The 24,875-nt window shown below is 41.2% G+C and overlaps 1 protein-coding gene across 1 annotated transcript in view; it reads right to left on the bottom strand.

Moving 5' to 3' along the window:
* The window catches only part of CPED1 (cadherin like and PC-esterase domain containing 1), a 158,605-nt gene extending 147,710 nt beyond the window's left edge, over positions 1-10,895 (bottom strand). The window contains exon 1 of the mRNA XM_050903592.1: positions 10,644-10,895. Within this exon, the coding sequence (XP_050759549.1) occupies positions 10,644-10,895 (252 nt within the window). The remainder of the gene's footprint in view (positions 1-10,643) is intronic.
* Between the last annotated feature and the right edge of the window lie 13,980 nt (positions 10,896-24,875).

Raw genomic sequence — 24,875 nt, 5'->3', positions numbered from 1 at the left:
CCCACCTTCTTCACTGACCTTGGTGTCTGCAGAGTTGTTCCTCTCACGTGTTCTCACTCCTCCCTCCAGCTGCAGTTGCGCAAGTTTTTTTCCCCCTTCGTACATATGTTATCCCAGAGGCACTACCACCGTTGCTGATGGGTTTGGCCGTGGCCAGCAATGGGTCCGTCTTGGAGCTGGCTGACGTTGGCTCTATCATCAGACATAGGGGAAGCTTCTGGCATCTTCTCACAGAAGCCAGCCCTGTAGCCCCCCCACTACCAAAACCTTGCCATGCAAACCCAATACGGCATAAAAACAGGATGCTCCATGTGGGAAACAGGTCACTAATATCTGGAATAGTCTAGCTCTTCTTTTGCAATAAAACCACCATTAACAGACAAGATTTTCTTTTGGTGAAAAGAATTTGTCTTTAGGATTGAAACATACCAGCATTTAAGGAATTAATTTCAGGACATGAAATTAGTTCTTGGCAAGTTCATGAATTTCAACCTAGCAGTAGTTAGCAGTATGTCCTTTAAAAACTAAGTTATTTCATAACTTCTAATCTTAGTAAGCTTATCACTGGAGATAGGAAGTGCTACACAAACAAGGCACCACCATTTTGTGCACAGTAGACGACGCTGAAAAGAGACAGATGCTTTGATACAAACAAATGTCATTTAAGACGTGTCCAGTTGTTTATAGGCCTGGTATCTAGTGATAAAGTCACTCTTCTCAGCAGTCTGTTCCCCAATCACAGGACACAGTTTTACATTATGCTTGGCTGAAGTGTAAGCTTCTCTGCGGCAGTGAGGAGCACAAACTATTTCAGAGCCCTGAGCCTCTAATGCCACATTTGCTTTTGCTCCAGAGCAGACATCCCCCAGGGAAAGGGTTACCATCATCGATGAGGGGACCTTGAAAAATATCTTTATACAACACTGTCAGAATCTTCCACGTATATTTGCTAAGTGTGCAACCCAAAACTACTTTAGATAGTGGGATATTCAAGTAAATGTTGATCACATGCTGGCCGGAAGAAGCACAAATAGCACAGGGTGAAGTCACAGGAACTGCATTAGGTAACCTGTCAGATGTCCTCCCCAGCATCCCAGGGTTTTTAAAACACATTAATCGGGTGGCAAGCACAGCATTAGAGCGTCTCAGATCGCCCTTCCCCACCACAGCACCCGCCATTCTTTCCCCTTCTGTGTTTGCCCCTCCCTCTTCTCCTCTTATCTTCTCTCTTTCCTGCTCTCCTGCAGCGCCAGCAGCTGCTGGCAGCCTTCCCTCTCCATTTCCCTCCCTCCCTCCCTGTTCCTAAATCCAGCCCTTGCCCTGGCCCCCCTCCTGTGCTCTCCTCCTCCAGGCAGCCCAGCCAGACACTTCCCACTTTCCATTTCACTTGCATCGCAGAAGAAACTCAGAGGATAGAGACACCTCTCGCTTTATTTTGCAAGCAAATCCAATTTTCCATCCCACGTGTGCTGCAAGGGCCAGTGTTGCGGGGTGAACTGAGGACTCGTGAGGAGCGTAGAGGGGCTGCAGCCCAGGACACATCCCTGTTCGGTTTTAGCTAGCGATTACGGCTTGCCCCGCTCCCGTCCCTCTTGGTGTGGCTGAGGGTGCCTGCTGCCTGGTGCGAGGGTCCTGCCTTGGACTTGGCGGGGCACCCCTCCTCACTAACAGTTATCACACTGTTATCATGCTACCAAAATACACCTTTCTTCGCGAAAGCAAAGCTTCTCGCAGTGTCACTCCTTAAGTCTTTTGCTTCAAACAAACGTTAGGAGCTTCTGTCTCAAGCACCCAGCAATGACTTTATTTTCCTCTGTGGGCAATACTCCAAGGACAGCTCTTGCAGGGCTCACCCCAGCCTGGCCGCCGCCTCGGAGCCCATGCCTGGTGCAACAGGCCTTAGTGGCCCCAGGTGCCAGCCGGGTCTGGGGGCCGAGCAGTGACCCCCGCCGCTCCTTCTGCCTGGCCGGTGAGGCACAGGGGGACAGGAACCAACTGGCCTTGAGGTGTCCCGAGGGCCCCGAGGATGCCCCGGGGTCAGCCCATGCCAGCCTGCCTGCAGCAGGATCTTCCAGGGGAAGGGAGCTCTCCCACCTGCCTCCACCTGAGCGCTGATGCAGATGGCATCTTCCCCAGTTCCCTGGGGATTAGCAGAAATGTTTACAATGCTCTAGTTTGGCAATGGCAAATATTCAAGAGAACATTGATAGTAGCATTAAAAAGAAAGAGGAAGTTCAAGCAGTGGCAGTAGGTCACTTCCACAAAACACAAAGGCAAATGGCGCCGAGTGGCTCCACGGGGCCCCCACAGCAGCCGGCTCCCACCAGGCACCTTCCACGGGCACTCAGAGGGCTTGCAATGGCCCTTACACACGGAGCACACCACTAGCTGCTCCAGAGGGCTTTCCTTGGGACACACAGTCCAGAGACACATAAAAATCCTTCAGGCTGCCGGTGTCCAAAGCCTCCTGACACAAGGCTGGGAGGGACCGAGCAGACCTGGTTGGGGACACGCTCGTCTGCACCCCCAGCCTCCCCTCCTGCTGCCCAGGCACTAGACACGAGGCACTTTTATACACTAGCTTCCCAAAAAGCCATGACGGGATCTTTGGGACACCGAGACAATTCAGGGTCCTAAATTTAACAGCTTGACCTGATGTCTAATCTGGTCCTATTAAATAATATGAAGTAGCTCAACACCTTTTACGGTACTTGCTTGAGATTCATGTGTAGTGTTGCCAAATTTATTTCCTCTGCCCTTTCCTTTCAGAGCTATTTGCAGTCCAGGTTACAAGATGCAACACGTCCTTTCTGTTTTCTTGCCAAGCCAGTGCAATGTAGAGTGGGTTGTTTTGTTTTAAACCACCCGTTAGCTACACAGAATTTAAAAAAATTCTGGCCAACTGCACGCTTGTAGCAAGTGATTCCATAATTTTTTCCAAAGCTCTGTATAAAATTCCTTACATCACTGGCCATGCTGATCTAGTTACTACTGGATGTTTTTCAGAATTTCCAATATTATAGCACTAGCAGTCATGTTTATACACTTAAAGAGTCTGCTGGTTTTCATAAAATGTTTCTCAATCATAAAAATGCAGTCTGGGCAGAGAGCTGGTATAAAAGAAGCAGAGTGCAATAGATGAAAATAAGCTGTTCACATATTTCAATGTTTTATGGTTCGGATTTTTTTGGCATTCCTATAACTTTAATGTGCAGCAGGCTTAGACAAAAAAAATGGATCCATAACATTTTGAATATTTGAGAATAATTGTTAAATGGTCAAATGTTTTCATGTCCCAACCATTTTTTAGCTCTTCCTCAGTTTGAAGTCTCAAGCTATTTGTTAGCAGGTCAGTTTATTACAGATTCAGTACACCTAAAAGGGATTGGTAAAGAACATCTGTGGCTCATGTCTTACCTAGAGAATAGTGTGGCTGTCTCCACAGAAATTAATGAGGCTTTACAGCAAAGCTGAGATTTCCCATATGATTTAGGATGAGGCCTATGTCAGCTTTGACACGATATACCTGCTCTTACAGCTTGCGAACCATTGCACTTAGCTGAGTCACTGACCTTATTTTAGTGCAATAGGCTATGACGCAGATGATCCACAGCCTTAACAACTGGTCTAAACAAGTCGCAATGGGCTGTAAAGTGAATAAAAATGCATAAAAATGAATTTTGTCATTTTGTTTTCAGTTTATAGAATAACATGAAAAACACAAAAGAAAACAAACTGAGCTCCATAAAATTTATTATGGATTTTTAAAAAATTATCAAATCAAATGTATATTCCTCTGAGTTCTTAACAAATGAGATAAACAGCCCAGTTTATATAATATGAAAGCTCAAGAATTACGTAGCCATCCTTGTCTGACTGAAAATAGGCATCTATTATCTGAGTTGCAATTCTTACTTCTGTCTGTCTGCAAGTTCCACATAGCTGTGAAGTTCTCTGTTAAAGAGAAAATATTGTGACATTTTCCTTGAAACCAGTTTATCCAATTCTAGGTTATGAATGTATAAAGATATAATTGATTGTATTAGTCTTTGAAGCTTTCCTCTATCGTACAGAATTTCTGGGTTGTTCCAAAAATCCAAAATTTGATCAGTAACTGAATCTTATAATATACAATTACTGTTATTGTTTTGGCCAAGAAGAAAACAGCAGGAAAGATATTTCAAGTTGAGGAGAGAAAAGCAGTTCCTTGGCGTTTCTTCAGATTCCAAGAACATTGCATAATTCCATAAATATTGATGCATTGTCTCTGCCTGGCAAGGAAGCAAATATACAGTTTGAACTGCTGCCATAGAATTTCATTGACCATCACTTCAACCGCAGAAACAAAATTCTTCTTCCTAACATAATGGCCCAACTCATGTGTGCCTAAGCTTCTCTCAGGAAGGAACTCAAAAACTGTGAATCATCTTTTCAGCTACCCAGTTCTGGTGGCGTTAGTCCCTGTGTTGATTGCAGGCAGCCACTCTTTTACACCAAGCTAGCCAAGACTGTCAGAGTCTTGTCCAATAGCTTCGCATCATAACTTAACTGCAGCTTACTCTAACCCCACTGTCTTCTGCAGGTACTGGGCCGCTGCAAAAGAGATATATGAGCCACTATGCAGACCAAAAGGCCTTTGCATGAAAGGGGAGTGCAACAGAAACACCACGAAAGAGAACCAGCCTTATATGAACAACACTGGCACTACCAGCAATATTCACAGGCAGCGAATTGCCTAAATTCCCATTTAGCCAGCAAAGGAAGTGTGGATCTACCTTCATTGCTAAATACCACCTAGCACAACAACATTACAAAAAATCCATGAGCAGGACTCTTACAAACTACCACACTAATATTAAACAGCATTAATAAGAAGAGCAATAAAAACTTAGCATGTGGTTCTAATGCCCTAAGTCATTCATTTACAGGACTGTACAGACCTTTATTAATTCCAAATGTGACTTTTAAATTCTTTTTCATGTTTGCATAAAAGTTCACAGAAATAGTAAGCTGTTCATACTACCGCTACATTTGAAGTGCACACAGCTCCTGTATCAAGAAGTAACAGAGAAGTTAATTTCCTGTTTCACTTTCTGGAGGATATTTAAATGTGTTGGCTTTATGTTCTGTTAGATTTCCTAATCAGAAAGGACTGGGTTGTAGAACGAAATGGTTGGAATGTAATTCTGCTTCCAATTGTTTGCTGAATAAATACAGAATAAGCAACTAGATTAGTGGCGCTACTTTGACGGCTGGTTTCTGACGACTTCATAAATCCAAGAGCAAAACTGGAGTTATTTGCGTAGTCACCACCAGCACTCTGAGCTGGAAGTACAGAGCTATTTTATCAAAACGCCTTCCTTTATGATTGCATGTAGTTCACGGTACCAACTGCCTTGTCTTGAGAACAGACGATGAGCCAATCCTACCATCTAATCAAAACAGCTACTTTTGAGGAAAGGGCTCCACTGAAGTGCATGAGTGAGATTCTGCCTCCATTTCCCATTTGCTGCTGATGCACCCTTCTCAAAGCTCCCTTCCTGCAGAGTCTCCACCCTGCCCCTCTTTCCTGACTGCTACCACAATAGCCTTGCCCTTTATCACCAAAATACCTCTAGCTATCTGCGCAGTAAAAATAGCTGTTTCCTCAGTGCCTTTTGCATTTTGCATTGAAAAGGGGGGAAAAAATGTCCTGCTTTCGTAGGGTGTAATGTGAATGTGGTATCATTCCAAGGAAACCAGTTGCTGATACCATACCACCTGTCGATTGCTTTCTATTAACAGAGGTTTCATACTAGCAAAGTTCTTTGTTCTTTTTTGAGAAGAAAAGAGTTCTCATCCCCCTACTGTATTCTATAAAATAAATGTCCTTTTTAAGATTAAATTTACTTTAAAAGTGTACCAAACCTTATTATGCATAATGTAATCTTTTCTATCCAGAGCTCTCACTACACTCCATTTCTGCATAATAGCAAAAATCAGCCCTTCTCATTCTATCATCCAGCTTCGTTTCTCCTTTTTCACGTATTTACATTTGAAAAGTTCCCACTAGCTTTGTCTTCTTTTCTTTCCATTTCCATTCCCATCTCCCTTTCTCTTCCCCAGCACAAATCCAGCCCCCTCTGCACAATCTCTTCTGTGGATATGAGTATCCTTCTGAGAATACTATTACTTTGCAGCCATAGTTCCCTACTCTGCCTCCCACATTTGCCTCCTTTCCCCGTGCCCTCTTCCATGACACTCCTCTCCTGCCCCCTTCGTTCCCTGCTTATTCTGACTGAAGCAAGTATATTCCATCCAAAAAATCAACAGAAAAAAACAGACATATGCCTTCAGAGGGTGAAATTCATCAGATTTGTTTTAAATGTCTGCATTAAGTCATGATGAATTTTGCATTAGAGGCAGTTATTTCCATTGAATATCAAGTCCAGCTTTCTGGCTCTGACAAGACAGAGTGGAGCAGTCAAGTAAAGAGCGGGTAATTCCACTCTGGATGCCCAGAGCTCTAAAGTTCTAGTAACAATTTCTCAGCTTTTCAGTAATTTCACTCCCAATTTTCAAATATAGGTACCTGGGCCTGTAACCTGTGCAAGATGTTCAACTGGATCTTCCTCTAGATCTTGGTTAGGACTAAAACATGATGTTTCTCTTTTTCTTTTTTTGCTTCTTTTTTTTTTCTTTTTCTACATAGTATCTCTGAGATACAGCCACATCAAGCTGTCATTATCTTGCATCTTTCATACTGTCCACTCCTAGTAAATGATATCCTATCCTATTTGTTCAGAACGAAGCCATAAAAAACCTTTTCTCATTCTTCCTGTTTGCTCACCTCATTATAGCTCCTCTTGGAGATATATCTGTTACACCAAACATAAGTGGCAGGTTGAGGGCCTTGAAAGTGAAGACAGCTTTTTTCCACCATATCTGTTATATTTCAATTCTTAAGATGCCAGCCTCACCCACTCATTAAATTCTCATATTGTTTTCTTTTTCTCAGCTGGCCTTAAATGGCCAGGGGATGCAAAGCAAGGATCTTGCGAGTATCCTTGAAATAATCTCCTTCAAGACCCATCTTAAAATTTAAAAATCTAATTTTTTTATACATTGGCCGTAGTTAGAGAGCTAGTATGCCGAAACAGTGCCTACCACATGAGCAATACTGTCTCACTGCTTCCTCCCAACAGCAGAGGTATTACATCTACCTGGGCAAAACGCACTGCTGTGCAGAGACACCTAAGTTGGCTCTGGCTGAATTAATTCAGAGTGGAAACACAGCATAACCAGCTAATGAGCTCTTCTCAGAACTGGCTGAGAAGCAGAGCTAAATTACTTAAGATGAGTGTAACAGTTTTACATCTGGCTGGTACCAAAGGTATTTCTGGCACAATACCATGCCAGGCAAACCTACACACAGGGCTTGTATGGGCTTTTTTTGTTGATACTTATTTCAGTTTTGATGCTACGGCACCAACTCTTCTCCTTACTGTATATATTCTCAAATATTTTGTCATGCAGGAGGTAAGTGTGCCTGGCTGAACCTGAAGACAGCCTGCTGCTGGATGTGATATCTCCCTTTATTGCCTTTAATATTGGAGATTCTGAAATAAGCTTTCTATTTTTCATGCTACAGATATTAACATTTAATATTGAACAGAGGTCAACATTTTCTAGTATATGCAAAAACAAGGCTACAGGACCAGGTCTCCAGCAGCTTTCAAAACTCCTGTAATGTGTGGTACCTGAGAGAGAAGTACTATGAGCTCTGTCAGGTTTTCCAGGCTATGAATGAAATCTGCATTTTTGCAATTTAAAAAAGACAGCTTGCACTATGTGCCTGACGGTAATAGCTCCATCCCAGGGCATCTTGGATGTAGTTAAAGACACATTTACAGATCAAATTGGCAATTTCCAGCCCCATGCTTTTTCCGCATTTGTCTGGAACTTTGCCTTCCAAAATGAGACAAATTTTGAGATCAGAGATGCAGTGGCAAAGCTGCTCTTTTCCTCGGATCTCTCCCTCTGCTTCCCCAATGGCTCATAGAAGGTGCCAGTTTTTTTTCTTTTTTCTTTTTTTTTTTTTTTTTTGAGGCACTTAGTGCTATGCATACTCCAAATGGAGAAATTATCAGACTTTGGAAGGGGATTTTGCTCATGCAATAACAATCATAACGAAATTCTCACAGCAGGCTCAACACAATACTGATTGTGTCTCTGAAGGAAGCAAGAATTAAACCTGCCTCTACCCAGTCAGAAGAGATTCTGCAGTGTGACAGATGCTATGGCTCAAAATCCAGAAACACTGGGTGTTATCTAAAGAATATTATCTCCAGCAGGGTCTTCTTAAAATTTATTCATGAACTTCAATTTCATAAGACATGTTGCAGTGTTTGCTTTAAGACACTGTTCAACTGCACAATAGATTCTTTTAAATAAATTTGCTTGCTGGATTATTTATAGAAGAAGAATACATGTATGACTCGTTAATTAAAAATGTGAATAATTTGGACTATATTTTAAAGTATTTTTTCAGATTCATACATGAAGATTTAAACCAGAGCTTTAATGAAAACTCGTTTCCAAACTAGCTACTGTGGGTGGGCACATGACTGTAAAATAAAACAGTGTAAAGTTTCAACCATGACATCTGTCTTAGATGTTACTGGGTACCAGATAAAATCAAGCAACATAACAGTTCAGCTATCTGAATAATCAGTGGATGAAAATACACAGTTCAAGAACACACTTTCAAAGCAAAGTGGTAGAGATTTTTGGAGATGTTTGTCTTTTCTGTTCCCTGAGATTATTATTCAGCCCACACATCCAGCAGAGTATTCTCTGGAAACAGAGAGCAACTTAGAGTAACATCCCAACATGTGCAAGACATTTTGTTCATCATGCTTTAGAGGAAACTTTCAAGACATAGGGAGCCAGCTATGGGTGGTCTTCAGAACTTGAAGAGGAATGTGTTAAGAGTAGCACAGCCCTGGAAAACATACCTATAAGGGTTAACATATGCATTTACATTTGTACTATAGGTTCAGCATGTGCGTGTGACAGTCACATCCACCCACGTATGCTGGAGGGCAGTAAGTACAGCATGTTGTAAAAACATAAGCTTCCTTCTCATTTCAAACAGCCAGCGCACCAAGTTCAATGTCAATCTGCATTTTTCTCAGGCAAATTGGGAAAGAAGAAATTACAGATATTTTCAGCCAAACAGCATACTAGCGAATCTTTGCCATGATTTCACCAGTTCTTACAGACTTGAGGTAGCCCAAGGTAAGATATGAAATGTTCTTTGACATTACAATACCAATGAGTAAAAAGGAATGGACTGTAAGTGTCAAAAGCTGTAACACAATGTGACCCGCATCTGTCAGCTGTGCTTATTTCCCTTTAAATTGTAATTCTTCATGTCACGTTGTTGAACAAATCCAAATCTGGGTACCTAGTGTACTAAAAGGTCATTAAAATATAAAATGATGACAAATGCAGCATGGAGTAGATTTCTGCAACTCATAAGGTAAGTCTCTCTGACCTTCACAAGAAAAAAATCCATTTTTTAAGACTTAAGGTTAAAGAGTTCATGCCAAAGTTATTTCACATATCTGTTTTTGATTGTTGCAGAAGATGCACTTTACAACTGCTCTCCTAAAATCAGTATCACTGACCTTTCAGACTGTGAACCCTGCCTAATCAAAGAAGCAGCCTTCTAATTTTTTTTTTTTTTTAAATTTGAACTGCTTTATGCGGATGCTGTCCATAATCTGTGAAGTCACAGATTAACGTTTATAGTCCTGATACAGTTGTATCTAAAATGCCAGCATAATGATAATTTCACAGTGCGGTATCTGCAGCGCTATTAGCAGCCCTCTATAGGACTGAAGAAAACCTGAAACATTTGTGCTAGTGCTGATCACAGATTCCAGAGTAAAAATAACTACCTCAGTCTGGACCATTTAACAAACCACATTTTCCAACTAAAATAACAGTGTCTGCATTTGTTAGGTTTTAACACCCATTCTAGGAACCCTATACAAAATAAACATGAGGTCAGGTAACCTAAGGACAAAGTAAAATTTGTGGGACAAAGTAAAATTTGTGGGACAAAGATGCCAAAGTAAATAGTGTGATTTGAAAATGTGAAAAGCGCTTTTTTTATTTCTCAAATGCAGTTAAATTCAGCTTTTCAGCAGAATCCCAGTAAAGTTCAAAACTGACCAGCAGATAACTTCAACGCAGGGCAGCTGCAGTCCCGGTGCTAATTAACAGCCTCAGTCACTTTCATGAAACCCCACTGGCTCCTGATTTACGTGCCTGTACTGTAAAGCCTCTGAACCAATTCCTAAGGGCAAAATAAAATACGGTCTGTGCAGCAAACTGAAATCTCCCTGGAGTCACAGAGCAATGCCATGTTTCAGTCGAAGATTTCAGGATTCCTGTGTTAATAACACCACACTGAGGAGCTGGTAACGGAGATGTGCTTGCGCATATGCCGCTGTCATTAGATCACCCATTTGTTTGTATACAGATCTCAGACTTCCAAGCTTAGGCTAATTTTAGCTGGACTCAGATGATCCTGCCAGACTCGCTATCCCTCTCTTTGCTAATTATTGCTCAGCACTCTGCTTCAGCTGACTTACCTTTTTCACTGTCTGTGAATTACTGCCAGGGAGGAAGCAGTGAGTGTTGCTTGGGGAGACCTCCTTGTATCTTCCTTGCTGTGTCTTAGTCAGTTTGCTGGGTGCAATCCCATTAACGACTGCTGAAAGGATGCTGCTGGTCATGAGAGGAGTCAGGGTCTGGCAGAACAGACAGATGGCCACCACTAAGGCCAGAAGGAAGGGACGAGGGCGACAAAGCCTGCGGCATCTGGGGACTTGCCCACAAACCATGGCCTCTTTGCCGTCCTCAGTTCGCCCTTTGCCACATTGCAGATGCAGTCCAAGTAGCCACGTCTTGCCAGGGTAAAAAAAGTCAAAGGCACGCTTTACCCAAAACTAGCGAGAGTTTTCCCCATTTCTGCTGCTGAGCGCTTTCCTGGTGCCTGGCAAGAAGTCACAGGTTCCAGAGGAGCGGAGGCTTGGGAAGTACCCTCCCATGGGGGTACGGGAACAACCTGTGAAAAAACAACAAGTGAGCAGCGGCAAACAGCAGTGTGCCATGGGGCGTTCTGTAAGGAGCCGTAGCGAGCTCATCCACGCGGCGCTCTCAGGAGAACAGACCTGCCGCAGACAGGTGAGGAGCAGAAATCTTCACCCCTTTGCAGAAGGACCTACTCAGCCAGACAATAGTATCCAAGAAAGCAAGAGGTTAAAGCTTAACATGTCCTGTCCACAGCTGTAAAGAGTAAGAGAGTGTACCAACTTCGTGAACAATCATTTGCTGTTTTTTTCTCTCTTGCTTTCTCAATTCCCACTTTGTTTTTACAGTTTCCTTCAGTCCAGTCCTTTTAAACTGCCTCCTTCCTGTCAGCATGCACAGCTTTCTCTCTAAAAGTGATCATTTATCTGAAAACTGACAGACTATGAAGATTTTCATTTGCATTTGTTTTGTCCAGATTGCAAGTTCAAAGTTAGGTTTACTTACTCGGTTCTTACCCTGTTAGAAGTTTTCCGTTCTCCTCTAATGGGCTGCTGATTAAAACCACTTGGAACAACCCTGGCTCATGATCCCAGCTCGTCTCACACACTCAGAAGGCAGGCACACGCACATACACACGCCATCTGAAGCCAGTTGGACCACAGATTTCATATAAATAAAGGCTGGACTGCTCAGAGGGTGGGGCTAAACTAGCTCCGCTCCGAGCAGGGACGGGGTTTGGAGAGACAGCCTGAGATCTGCGTGGGGAACAAGAGGTGTCCTTGCTCAGACTGCATGCCTCGAAGCCACCATCACTGCAATTTTTAGAAAACTGCTGTTACAGCAATCAGTCTAATTGAAACAATATTAATATCTTGCAGGCAGTAGAAATCTGAGCAGCACCTGGAATATTTTAATCCAGATTAACAAAAATGTTGTAAAAGGAAGCAGATTTACTTGGACATAAGCGTCACTGACAAAGCAGTTGTCAGTAATTTTCCGTAGTAGATACAATATCTCATAGCAGTGTATAAATAAAACTTCTTACTGATGTCAAAAAGGGAAAGAAAGGAGGGCGGACAAAAATACTCCAATGAAAGCACTTAGTATCTAAGCCACAGAAGGTCTTAGTTACTACTTCCCCCTGCTGACACAGGACAGGGACGAGACAGATGGGAACAGTTGAGGAACTCTGTTATCTTTCAGACCTAAACTTCTCATATAATCAAGTTCTTTTAGCTAAAAATATCTCTATACAAGTCATCTATTTTATCCTCCATCCTTAGTTATTTTTTAAAAGAGTTCTTCCTACACTGCCTCATATGTAAGAAATGAGCATTGTTATGACAACTTTGAGCCAATCTACACAATTCAACAGCAGCATTAGCAAGTTAGAGGCCTATATGCAGCATGAAAAGTAGAGTATATATTTGTTTGAAGTGTTGGTGTTTATTCAGCTTTCAAATCCTTTTTTTTTCCCCATACTAAAACCATCGATTTGCACATATAGAAAAATGCCGTAGAAGTGATTCAACACCTTGCGCAGAACTTCAGCTGCCACATGCACTGCATTTTAGTTTTCTGTCTGGGGCTGTAGTTGTCTAAATTAGACTCCTGGGTTATCCTGAGGAGAAAAGGAGTACAAAACTTGCCTGTACCCTCCCGCGATAGATGCTTGCCATCCACACAGAAACTCCCATCTCTGCTCTCTGGAGACATGTTGCTCATGCTCTCTCCTTCCCAGCACACCAGCTCACATCCTTGGGCCCTGCTCCAGCCAGCCTGTGCTGCAAAGCCTCTGGCAAGCCAACAAATCTGACTAGTGGACATCGGAAAACAGTGGGTTCCCTGCAGCTGGCTTCGGGGTAGGTCTATGCCATACAATGGAGAGGGGTACCCAGGGAGCTGGTACATTCAAAGGAGGATTGCAGAGACACTACAGCCGGCCTGGGAGCCACAGTAACCCCATCAGCAGAGGAGGAGAGCATAGTAGAGTTGCTTTATTGTTTTAAGAGATTGTCCTGTGGTTTTTGGCATGCCCTGATTTCTGGGCCCACAACCACTTGCTGTGTGGGTGGCATTTGCATGGTTGTCAACTTCTCCCAAATTCTTAGTGAGGGGATTTTAGTCAGAGCTTTACGTGCTATTGCTAGAAGACTTGATTAAAACCAGTTTATAAAGATTTGGATTAATCGTTGCTTCATGATGGGGAGATCATACCCCCTTGCTAGAATCCCACACTAGAACAAAGTAACCTTTCTGTCCTCACCCCCTGCTCCCTCAGTTACCTTCAGCACAGCAAGTAACCATGCTCTCCCTCCAGCCCAACATCATTTTCCCCTTTCAAGCTCGTAAGTGGGGTCTTGATCCTCACATTTTCCCCAATGTCTCAGAGCCAATTCATCCTTCCTGCAGCTCCAAGATCACTCAAGGGCCCCAGGTCTTCAGGACAAGCTGACAACTTTTGCTTATCTACTGTACCAAGACTGATACTGCAAAAACAGAGATGAAGGGATATCAGCAGAGGGCAGGCAGATCACTGCCTCCTGTATACTCCTGGGGATCAGCCTTCTGTTAATCTGCTTTTCCCAGATGTTCCAAGGAGTGAGCTGGCTTTTTCTCTATGTTTTGTGGTTTCTTTTCATGACAATACCATGTAATGCACATTTCTTAAGCTGTAAATACTTTTCTCAATCACAGCTAGAGTGCAATGAACATCATTCCTGTCATCTTTTGAATCAGGATTCCACCACATCTCTGGGCTTACACGTCTACTGACTTATCTAGTCACATTCTGACACTTCAGAAAATAAGCCAGGACTATTCCAAATGGGGACTAATTCCCCTGGCATTAACTAGTCACTTAGGAAAAGGATGTAAGTGGATAAAGAGTTAGGCCCCCTGGGTCCCAAACTCACAAGAAAGATCTTCAGTGCTTAATATTCAAATAACTGCAGAACACAATTATCTGTAAGATCAGAAATATCCAGCTAAGTATTTATACTTGCAGGTATATGTACATATTTCAAAATTCTTAGCAAAAAGGTGCAAATCTCCACCTTCTGACATACAAAGCAAACTTAGTATTCATTTCCTGCTTGGGATTCCAGACCTGTTCCTTTCAGTGGCTGCTCCCACTGCGTGGATTAAGGGCTCTCTAGCTTGCTTACCCCTCTCCCTACTCCTTCCACTCACTCAGGGCTGCTTTCCTGGATGCTCCCGACAGCAGCCAGCTGCTGCCCTGCGCTGCGTGAGGCAAGGTCCTGCAGGGATCGCTTCTGCCAAAACCAACCAGCCATGTCTGTCAAGAGTGATCTCCAGTGCTTGCAGCCAGAATCCCAGTTCCATCTGCATCATCTGGAATAGACTGTGTTTAAAGATACCCTGACACAGAAAAGGTGAGAGGGAAGTCACAAGACTTGCTAATAATTGCCAGGGACTAGGATTTGAAAGGACTTAGCCAATATGCCATGCAAGCTTGTAATGTGCACCGTTCATCATCTCACTGGGGTTTTAAGCAATCCAGCTCATATTCACACAGCTTCCATTTTACACAAGTCTCTGTGTTTGTTCAGTGGTGAAAGCTAGTGACCACTGAAGAATGATTTCCATGGTCTAAGTAGTGACCTGGACAGATATTTGCCAGGAGCCAACCAAGAAGAAAATATTAGGCACAGAAAGTTAGCAGGAATTCAGGGCCAGCTGAATAGACCCATTTTATGCATGCTTAACTTCACTCAGAGATCTGACATGAATCATTCTGCAACTCTGAATAAAGTTAAGTCCAGATATAAGTGCTTGTAAGATCAGGACTTGATATAATAAAAACCATTTTGCATCAATAATTTCACTATATCGAGGGTGCCAAGAAGAAAATATGTTTAAAAGCCTATTCACAATTGCTCTTTTCTTGAGCAAGTTTCAAATTACAAAGTATAGCGTCCAAGGAACCATTTCAGTAATAAATGAGGTCACATGAAAAATAAGCTCAAACAGATCATTTCTAAATGAACTGATAGTCCAGTCCTTGTAATCATGTCTGTCATCTTCACAGTGCAAACCTATATGCAATTTTCATTGTTTATGGTCAACTCTTTAATTTCTTTTTTATTTTCTAGCACACTAAAAACTATGCCATGGGCTGTAAATTCTCACTAACTTCAAATATTGGATAAAAGCTTTATGAACAATAGGCATTAATAGCACTGTAAATATTCAAGAAAACATCTAGTTAAACTGTCCTGGAGAAAGCCTGCTCAGCTGCACCCTCCACGATTTTTTACTTCACCCTGAATTCAATCCAGATTGCAATTAGATTTGCAGTATCTTCAGTCCTGTGTGTGGTCCCATTATAAATAGTGAATGGGGAAGACTGGCACAGAGTGAAGAAAATAGGAGAAATACATTTCATTACTGCTCTGCACATTGGAAGATTTGGTACTACTGAAGTTTAAATTAATCCCAGCATAGTAAAAACCCAGACTCTCTCCCCTTTTCCCATTCATAGAGCACTGTAAGCCTTAACGATACTGTCATTTTGTTCCACAGAGCACTCCAGAGAACAAAGATTCACGTCTTAATCCCGCTTTGGCTCAGCTCTCTGATCTTGGCTCCCAGGGAAGGCAGGCTAGCAGAGAAGATTCTGCAAATCCTTGGAAAGCAAAACAGTTGATGTTAATGGGAGAAGAGTTTTAGGGGAGACTCCCCTTTTGGTTTTGCTTCTCATTATTGTTCAATTTATTTAATATTTTGTCTTTATGTAAGAGGCAATAAATGATCTGGACTACACAAGCAGCGTGTTTACTTTTCTTATCATAGGATTTACAGTCCATATATATGTATAGTTGATATATAGTCCATTTTAGATCCTTAGTCTGTAAATTTTATCAGTGTGTTAAGAGCTGTGATTGCTGCGTGTTTTGCCCCAAGAAAGATGCTGTTAGGCCTGCAGTTCCATGGGCAGATCAGCCAGTCTAGTAATTCCCATGCCTAGGAATGGAAAGGGGAAGGTCTTGCTTTCTCCCCTCTCCCCTGCCTTTAGCGTCTCCTCCTTACCTCTGCTCCTGCTCTTTCCCTTCCTCTCTTCCTACCTTGTGGTGGTGCTCATTAGATCCTTTCATGAGAAAGAACTGCACGGCCGGGTTGGTTTTCTGCCAGGTGAGTCAGTTGAATCGACTGAGCGGTCCAATGGGCCCTAGTGCTGGTACAAGTTAAACAGCAGGAGAACACGAGCGAGAGAGGATGTAAACAGAGGAAGGGAACAGGACCTTTTGGGCAGTGGCAAAGCTTCTCAGCTCACCAGACTACTGAGCCTACCCCAGCTTCCTAAAGTTTTAGGTAGGATCTGGGCCAACTGAGTTGTTTGTCCAGAGGCATCCCTTTGTATCTCGGCCATGTTCTTCATTACTATCTTTTGGCAGAAGGGTGACAGTGAAACCTGGGTATGTATTTTTTTTATATATGTTAATAATACAGAAAGTTGCTTGACATGAGGGTAAGGGAAAGCAGCTGAAGACCAAAGTCTTATGAAGATACTGTTTCCTGCTTAAAAGGCAAACTTGCATGTCAGGAGGAAGAAATAGATGAGTAAATTCTTTGTTTCTTCCTGTCTAGAGTTATTCACTGACTATGGACATAATCCCCTCACAGCGGTTATTCTGAGATTACACAGAGATTTATGGATTTTGTAGCCAGTTTGATTGCTCAGACTCATTGGTTACTGCTGAGAGCTGAATAAGAATCAGTGATAATCAAAAAATGCCCAGATAGGCTGCAAGAACATGGACATTTATCTGTGGGTATGCAGAACAGGAACAAAGTGAAATATCTCATGACCTCTGACAGCATTTATGTTCCTTTTTATTTTACTTAAGTATTTTATTTTGTCATGGTCCACATCTCTTCTCTGGCATCTTGCTGTTCCCCCTCTTCTTCACACCTCAGGTGAGAACATTTGAACTTCCATTCTCAGGTCTTCTTCCTTCTTCCTACAAACTTTTTCTAATGACAGCTCTGTCTTCTCTCAAAATCATTCTCTTCTTTTAACACAGTGAATAATCTCTTCTTTTAGGTGATTAGGTCTTTCTTACTGCCTTTTTTTCAGTTACATTCTCTGGACTTATATGAAAGGTATTTGCACAAATACTTTTCTACTTTCTCATGCACTTCTGCAAGCAGAGCTGTTCACTGCGTTGTACCTGCAGAAGGGCTCTGAATGTGCTTTATGTGCTGCATAGTAGTATTTTCCTTGCAGTTCTTCCTAGCTGCTTATATTCAGGTGAAAGTGTATTGAAATGACCAATGGGAGTGGGAAGAAGCCGAGAAAACCAGTGTCATTGACTCTGTCCTAGCCACTCCATGCCTGCTCAAATGATGTTTGCAATGGCGGGTATCCATATTGCTCACCAACCGTTCCATGTACTGGGACACCCTCCCAGCACCAGGTCAGAAAAGCTTCCACGAGAAGGAGACAGGGTGGAGAGGGACAGTAAGCATACCGGTTTGGAGGCTACTGCAAAGAGGCAGGAGCGATCACTCAGCCAGGCCTCCAGGGTGATAGTAGGATGTATCCTAAATAGCTTCCTATACAGTGGGAATGTGTGAAGCTTGCAAGCCAGTCACCGAGTTGCTGGAACAAGAGCAACAAATCTGAAGGAGAGGACCGGTCCGTAAGGGCATTTAGCAGGGGGAAGAGAAGCATTTACAAACCCTTTTATTTCTAACATTTAGCATTCTGCATCTTCTCTGTTTTTTTGTTTTGTTTTGTTTTGTTTTTTAAAAGTTAATTGTTCTAGTTTCTGTTCCAATAAAGTCCAAATATAGAATTAAAATGTCATAGTCCTCCAGGTCCTGTCACAAGGTCTTTCTTCTTCTTTTGTATAAACTAAATTATTTCATCGCCCTGTTCCCTTTTCACTTTAGCCTGGCCTCATTAGGTAGGTAGCCAAGACCAGTAGAGCGTTTATTTTTTTTCTCCTGTTCTACACCACAAGTGGACCCAAAACAGTCCAAAAAATGAGAAAAGCCAATGTAACTGGAAAATTCATGACAGTCATCCCCAAGCACCAGTTTTTTACACAGTTGCCCTCAAGTTCAGAAGCAAGATCTGTTTCAAATAAGCCAACTTTTAGAAGCTAAAAGAGAAAAATACAACTAGACTCCTCATTCCATAAACACTCATCTTCCAATTCACCAGCTAAATTCTTTAAACCATATTTTCTTCTGTCCCATTACCTCTGGCTGCCTTTCTTCCTTTTCACTGCTTATATGATCAGGAACATCCTCTCTTTCTTCAGCAGAGTGGTTGCTTTGCTGAGACCACTCACAGTCTTTTGAATGACTATCCCAGTGTCTCCTAGGTTCAGCAGTCCCCTGATGCTCTTTGGCAGCAGGGAAACACATGGAAGTCTCCTACAAACAAGAAAATATTGCCACCTCTATTGTACGCATATAAAAAAAGGGTGCAATGCTCTCAGGTAGCTACAGCTGTCTCTGTGTTGTCCTCTAGATGATTTAGTCTGTGCTGCTGCAGGTGGTATGCCTGCCACAACTGGCAAACAAGCTCTGTAATTTTGGACCAAGTTTTCCAGGTGCCAATCATTTAGACATTTTGGTCATTAAATTTTGGTTAGCCCCAGTACAGTAAATATCCATGCAAACGTACAACTTAAATCACATCATGGCCTCCACTGACTTCAGTGGCTGAGTTCACACATCTGGGTGTTTTAGGCACAAGGGAACAAGAACTTGTTTTTTTCCTATCAAAAGGCTTTGTACTGATGCATATTTGTTTAACAGAGCTCCTTTGTTAGCAAGGAGAGTTTTAAGACAACCACAACACACGCAGAAATGTAGACTAAATGCTCACCTGTGCCTTTCAAGGCACCCGTACATTTAACCAGCACCACCAAGACCAGCCATTATTATGTATACTAGAGTATCTAACAGTTTATTCCAGTTTGTTGCATTCTCGTGGTGCTGCCAGAATATACAATAAGCCAGTACAGAAATGTGTCACCTGGGGCACTTCACATATTGTGCACGTATATGAGAAATTATCGTACCGGCAAATAGAATATGTGGAGATGCAAGACATGCTATTTTGTTGTTCTCATGGGCAAGCAGAAAAAGATAACGGTATACTTCCGAACTTACTGATCTGATTATAACCATACAGTTTCATGAGTCCAGCTGCTGTGGCATGATTGCTGCAGAACAAGGTAACAGCAACCACTGTGGCACAGAAGTTACTTTAGAAATACTGTTAAGTACATTACATCTTTTAAGCGCTGACTTTTGACGACCTACTCCATGTAGTATTTCTAAAAGTAAAGCTGAAAATTACGTTTAACCATTTTTACAGCTAACAAAAGCAAGGTGGCCGGAATAAATACAGTGAAGGAGGCCACACAGAAAGCCCCCATTGCAGCTGGTGTAAGGACTGACGAGTTGTTTGCGTCCTGCCCCACGCAGAGTCACTACGCTGCCTCTCAGCTCCGGTCTGTTGGACTGCACAGCTTGCTCAAAACACGCCTGACGGCTGTTGCAGGGTGCGCGGAGGAAGTGGCTTGAAAGCTGAAACTGAGGGAGGGACCTCATGCTGAACCGCTGTGATACGGCTGGGAGGAAACTGAGCATCACGCTGGCAGTGGGTGATCCTCACCATTTTGATTGAACGGGTCACGTGTAAAACTAGCATTCCAGGCAAGGGTCTGTTGAAAAAGCAAGGTTTAAGGAAGATATTTCTCAGGTCTGAGAGATCTAAAATGTTTTGCTGTCATTTTCTACATTTCACATCTAATTCGAATTGTCCAGAGGGGCTGAAAAGTGAATAGAAGCATTTTTGTTCTTTATCTGATTGCTGGGTTGTTGGGGGTTGTCTCTTTTGTGGGTTGTTTTGTTATATTTTTTAATTATGGAGGTATGTTCTATGACTAGAGGCAGCTGTAGATGTTCTTAGGATGTGATTTTGCAAAAATTAAAATATAAGCAAAATATAACCAAATCAGAATCCCTCTGAAATACAGTATGAAGTAGCTGAATAAGCTCTTATTAAAATTTTTAAATCAATCACTATTTCCATATAACTATGTTTTGATGCACTTTTAAAACTAAAGCATATCGAAGAGACTGTTTGTTTTGGAACATAATGTAAAACCAGGTAGCGCAACCACAGAAAATTAATAAAATGTTTATAAGACTGATTGATAGCTAATTTGCTTGTTTTAAAACAGACTTTAGAAAGAGAATTACAGAGAATATTTGGGGTTGATTTAAAATCATGCCGTCATTAGCCAAATATGAAATCAGGTTACAGTTTCATAATGTGCTGATGTAATTATGATGAACAATATATTTAGATGATTCCTTCCTTCATGAGTTTAAATATTACTGCTTAAGATTCAAACAATAGGGAAAAGGAAAACTTAGAATCTTTTCTATTAAAAGGCTTGTCAGCCTCCATAGAGAGACATTCCCAGTACATTCCTTCCACCCTCTTAACAGGAGTCTTTAAGTAAATAGCTGTAGGTGAGTGTTTGGAAAGCACTTTCAAAATAAAAAGTACTTTAGAGTTGGTAAATCTTGAACATTAATGGAGATACTAACCAAAACACCTTAAAGTTGGATTTTTTTTCTCTTTTTTGTTTTTGAGAATCACCTTTAGTTTTCCTGTCCTGGGCTAAAACTTCCCTGAGATGTTTTCTCAGTGCATATTTTAGATTGTATTTATGTCTTACAAGAGCAACCAACAATGTTATAGAAGAGGCAGGCAGAACTGTTCTGATGTGACCCTCTCAAAGGTAATCATTACTTCTGAAATCAGCACTTCTGTGTGCAAAAGTATGCTTTAAGTCAGTGTCTAGGAAAATTTCCACTCTGGATTAAAATGATTAACACATAATTTTAATTTTTGAGGGTAATTTTAAAATAACTCCTAGCTTAACTTCTGTTTATTCCTCAGTTCCTTAGCCATTCCAAGTGTATTAGGCTATCAGGAAGTTCCCTGGGATCCCATACCTGGGAAGGTATGGTATACCTTCCTAAATTAAAATAAGGGGTTGGTCAATACTACTGACTGTAGAACCATTTCATTTTCCAGACCTGACTAAGGAACACATGTTTTTCTTGTCAGTTCATTCAACTCTTGACTAATCCATCCATCTATAGAATGTGCTTTCTTTAAAAGTCTGAGATCAATTTAGCAAAATAACACGACAGAGAAATTAAACACATTTTAAAATAATTTAAGTCAAGAATACCATATCCAGATGAATTCATCACAGCAGAAAACTCTAACTTGTCACCTTTTCAAGCAAACTACATAATTGAACATTTATTAAAACAATTTTTAAATATGATTAGCACTTATTTTTACCCCCACTCAGTAACAATGTAATTTTAGTCTCACCAAAGTAAAAACAGAGCTGTAAAAAACATTTCCTTTATCAACACAGGGAAAAAATATTCCTGTACTTCTGACAAGAAAGGATTCCCTAATTCCATAGCACCTCCCTGACTGACCTCTTCCAGCACTTAACTACACTCACGCTTGCAAAGTTTATCCAAACATCTATCCCACACGTCTTTTTCTGAAAAGAAATAGTAAAACTTGCTTTGAAATCATAAGGCCACAATTTTGCAGGTGGAAGCAATATAAAATTATCTTCACATTGCTCCCCTCTTTCTGTTTCACCAATTCTCATGTGTGCAAATACAGTATAACTATTATTTATTCTTCTGGAAAGAAAGGCTTAGTATAACCCTAATCAGGAAAACCAAGTTAACTGTCAACCTAATAAATAAATAAATGTTGTGTTCAGCAACAAAAGTATACTTAGGATTCCCCAAAATTTTGATATTTTTATGAAAAATATACAAATTGTAGCTGAACAACTGCATCTACTTTATTTAGTTTAAGAATCCCCTCATTGTACTCTTAAACTTCAGTAAAACTTTTCTTAATTGGCAGTAGCCAGTTTCATAAATGTGGGCATACACATTTGATTCAATGTATATGGCATTGCTGAATAAATATTTAGAAAGGAACAGAGCAGTCACAACACTCAGAAGTTTTCATAATATAAGGTACAAGGTACAAATAAGTATTAGGGCTTTAAAAATGTTAAAACAGCTGTGGATCCTAACACTGTTCATCATTTTCTGCTGCATTAGGTAGATTTCTTGTACAGTCACGAGGCAAGTATTTCTCTACACTAGTTGTAATGTGCTAGGGTTTTTTTTCAATACTTTCATGAATTATTTTTTTCAGTAGACAAAGGGAATACAGTTAGCAAACAGTTAAAGTCATGTTTGTAATAAAGACTTTACATCTATTTTGAACCAATGTAGGAAACTATTGGCTTTTCTAAAATATAAGACGTGATGTATGCAAGCACAAGTCTGTAAGTAATCATGCAACTTGCTGACAACTTTTCATGCTCCAATAGCGCCGAAATACAAGATTTATCTAGAGGAAAAAGCTGCTGTTTGTCTTTATAGAATATCATAGGACTATAAAAGCAAGATATGGATTTGAAAGTGCTAGAGGAATATTACTGTAAATTGGTACAGATATACTGAAGTGTGGCATTTTTCTCTTGTAGTTACATTATTCTCAGCATTTCAGGCAATCCTGGGAAGAGTAACAAATCTGCAGAGACTCTGTTCATACAGTGTGGCCTAACATTAGTTATTCACGTATACCCCTAAGAGAGTGTAAAAAGCCAAACCCTTATCCCTCTTGCAATTCTGCTTCTCAGAGATGTTTAGTGTAAGTGCAAAACTGAACCCTCTGCTGTCAAAGGGAAGGCCACCTGGGTCCTCCTCCTGTCACCTGTCACATCTATTGAACAAGAAAAGTGCACGGTCCAGACATTCCAGCAGGATGAGGTGGGAGATCAAAAAACTTGCCAAGAAAAGCCAGCTCGCAGTGGAAAGTACCGCCCTGGTGAGGGGGAACAGAAAGGGGGAAAAAAACCCTCAGAATTTCTAATCTTTACTGTGCATGGTTGAACAATATTTTGCAAAGCTCAATAAAGAAGAAAAGAATGCAAATTATTCGGTGCTATTCAGAGAGACAACCTAGCGGGATTTTCAAAGCAGGAAGCGTAAGTGTATTTCTTCTTTCTTTTTCGTTTCAGACCTAGAATAAATAAAACCTACAGCTGAGAAAAAAATATTACTTCTTCACAATGCAAACAGACAACACAGTTTACAAGGCAAAGACCACTTTTTCTACTGTTACAGTGCTTAGCACATTGCTTCTCAGTTTGTGGTACTACAAATACCTCCTCATCCTAAAACATTCACCCAAATGCTGGGGCATTGAGATGAAACTAAAAGCAGCTGCACTGCATAATGCCGAAGGGTCACCTAACCTAGTATCTTGTATCAAACAGCATTCAGTGGTGTATGCCAGAGGATTGTAGGGCTGCGACAAGCACCCAGGAACACTTCCTTCTCTGGTTACGAACTCTCTTAATTTCTAGTGATCAGTCTTCAGTGAGTTTTTGATCCAGATGTGTTACTTCTGCCCCCATGGACTTTGCGTCCATTCATTTCTCAGTCACTTTTTACACCCATGTAAGCTATATGGCCAGTTCTACAATTTAAGCATGCCATGTGTGAAAAAATGCTGCTCTTTTTTTATTTTGGACTGGCTACCTCCCTACTACTTCTATCAAAAGACACACCTTTTCCACAGCACTCCTGAATTTGCCGATCCCTGTTACATCCTCAGTGAGCCACCTCTTTCGCAGCCAGAAGAGTCCCAGACAATTCAGCTGCTTCTCAGATGTGTTGTCATTACACAGCTTTGACTACTTTGATCCTCGTATTTGAGCCTTTCCTAGTGTTGCTACCTTTTTCGCAGCAGAGCGGACCAGAATTTTACACTACGTTAAGCCCTAACTGCACCATCAATTTACACAGTGTAAAACTGTTTTCTGTTTTATTCTTTATCTCCTACTGAGTCATTCTTAGCACTTGTCTGACCTGCTGCTGAGCAATGAGCTGATGTTTCCATAGAATTAGCTAGGTAACTCCAAAATCACTTTCCTACACAGCAATAGCTACTTCAGAGGCCCCAGCTGCAGGTAAATTGAGAATTAGGTGTTATTTTATATATTATTTTATATTTATGTTATTTTAGCAAACGTTGAATTACATCTTCCATTTTATCAGACACTCAGTATCATGAGATTGTTCTGCTACTTTTAACACTTTCCATTTTTGTTCTTTTTGAGAACCCAACATAAGTGCAAACATTATGTTACTATTTACCCCTCTTTTAACTGATCTGTTACGTATGTGTTGAGCAGGAGAGGCCTGCTGGACTCCTTTAGCAGCCTCTCTGTGCTGGGAATATTGGTAATCTATTCCTTTATTCTTTATTATTCTATTTTACAAATAGCCATGTAACGTTAAGGGACCTCCACTCTTTAACCTGCGCATCACTGTTTTTTAAAGAAACTTTAAGGAGAGACCCTGTCTAAACGCCTTTATGTAGAGACTGCATCAACCTGGCCTCGTCTACTCAGTGAAGCTTCCGAGAACTTGTGACGATGAGGCAAGGACTCAGCCAATATGTAACTACTCACACTACAGTGCTTTTATGCTGTGATCACCTGCTGACCCATAAGCTTCTCTCACAGGCTTTCTGTTTAGAAGAAAACAAAACAAAAGCATGTACAGGTTTTATTGTTCTATGTCTTTGACTTACATATTGCATTTTTTTCCACACTTTTTACATTTGTCCATTTCTGTTTTCTTAACTTTGACACAAAATACTAATG

The sequence above is a fragment of the Gymnogyps californianus genome, chromosome 1 (assembly GCF_018139145.2).
Source record: "Gymnogyps californianus isolate 813 chromosome 1, ASM1813914v2, whole genome shotgun sequence".
NCBI classification, from domain to species: domain Eukaryota; kingdom Metazoa; phylum Chordata; class Aves; order Accipitriformes; family Cathartidae; genus Gymnogyps; species Gymnogyps californianus.
Note: the sequence above shows the minus strand (reverse complement) of the source record. Positions and strands in the feature narration are given on the sequence as shown.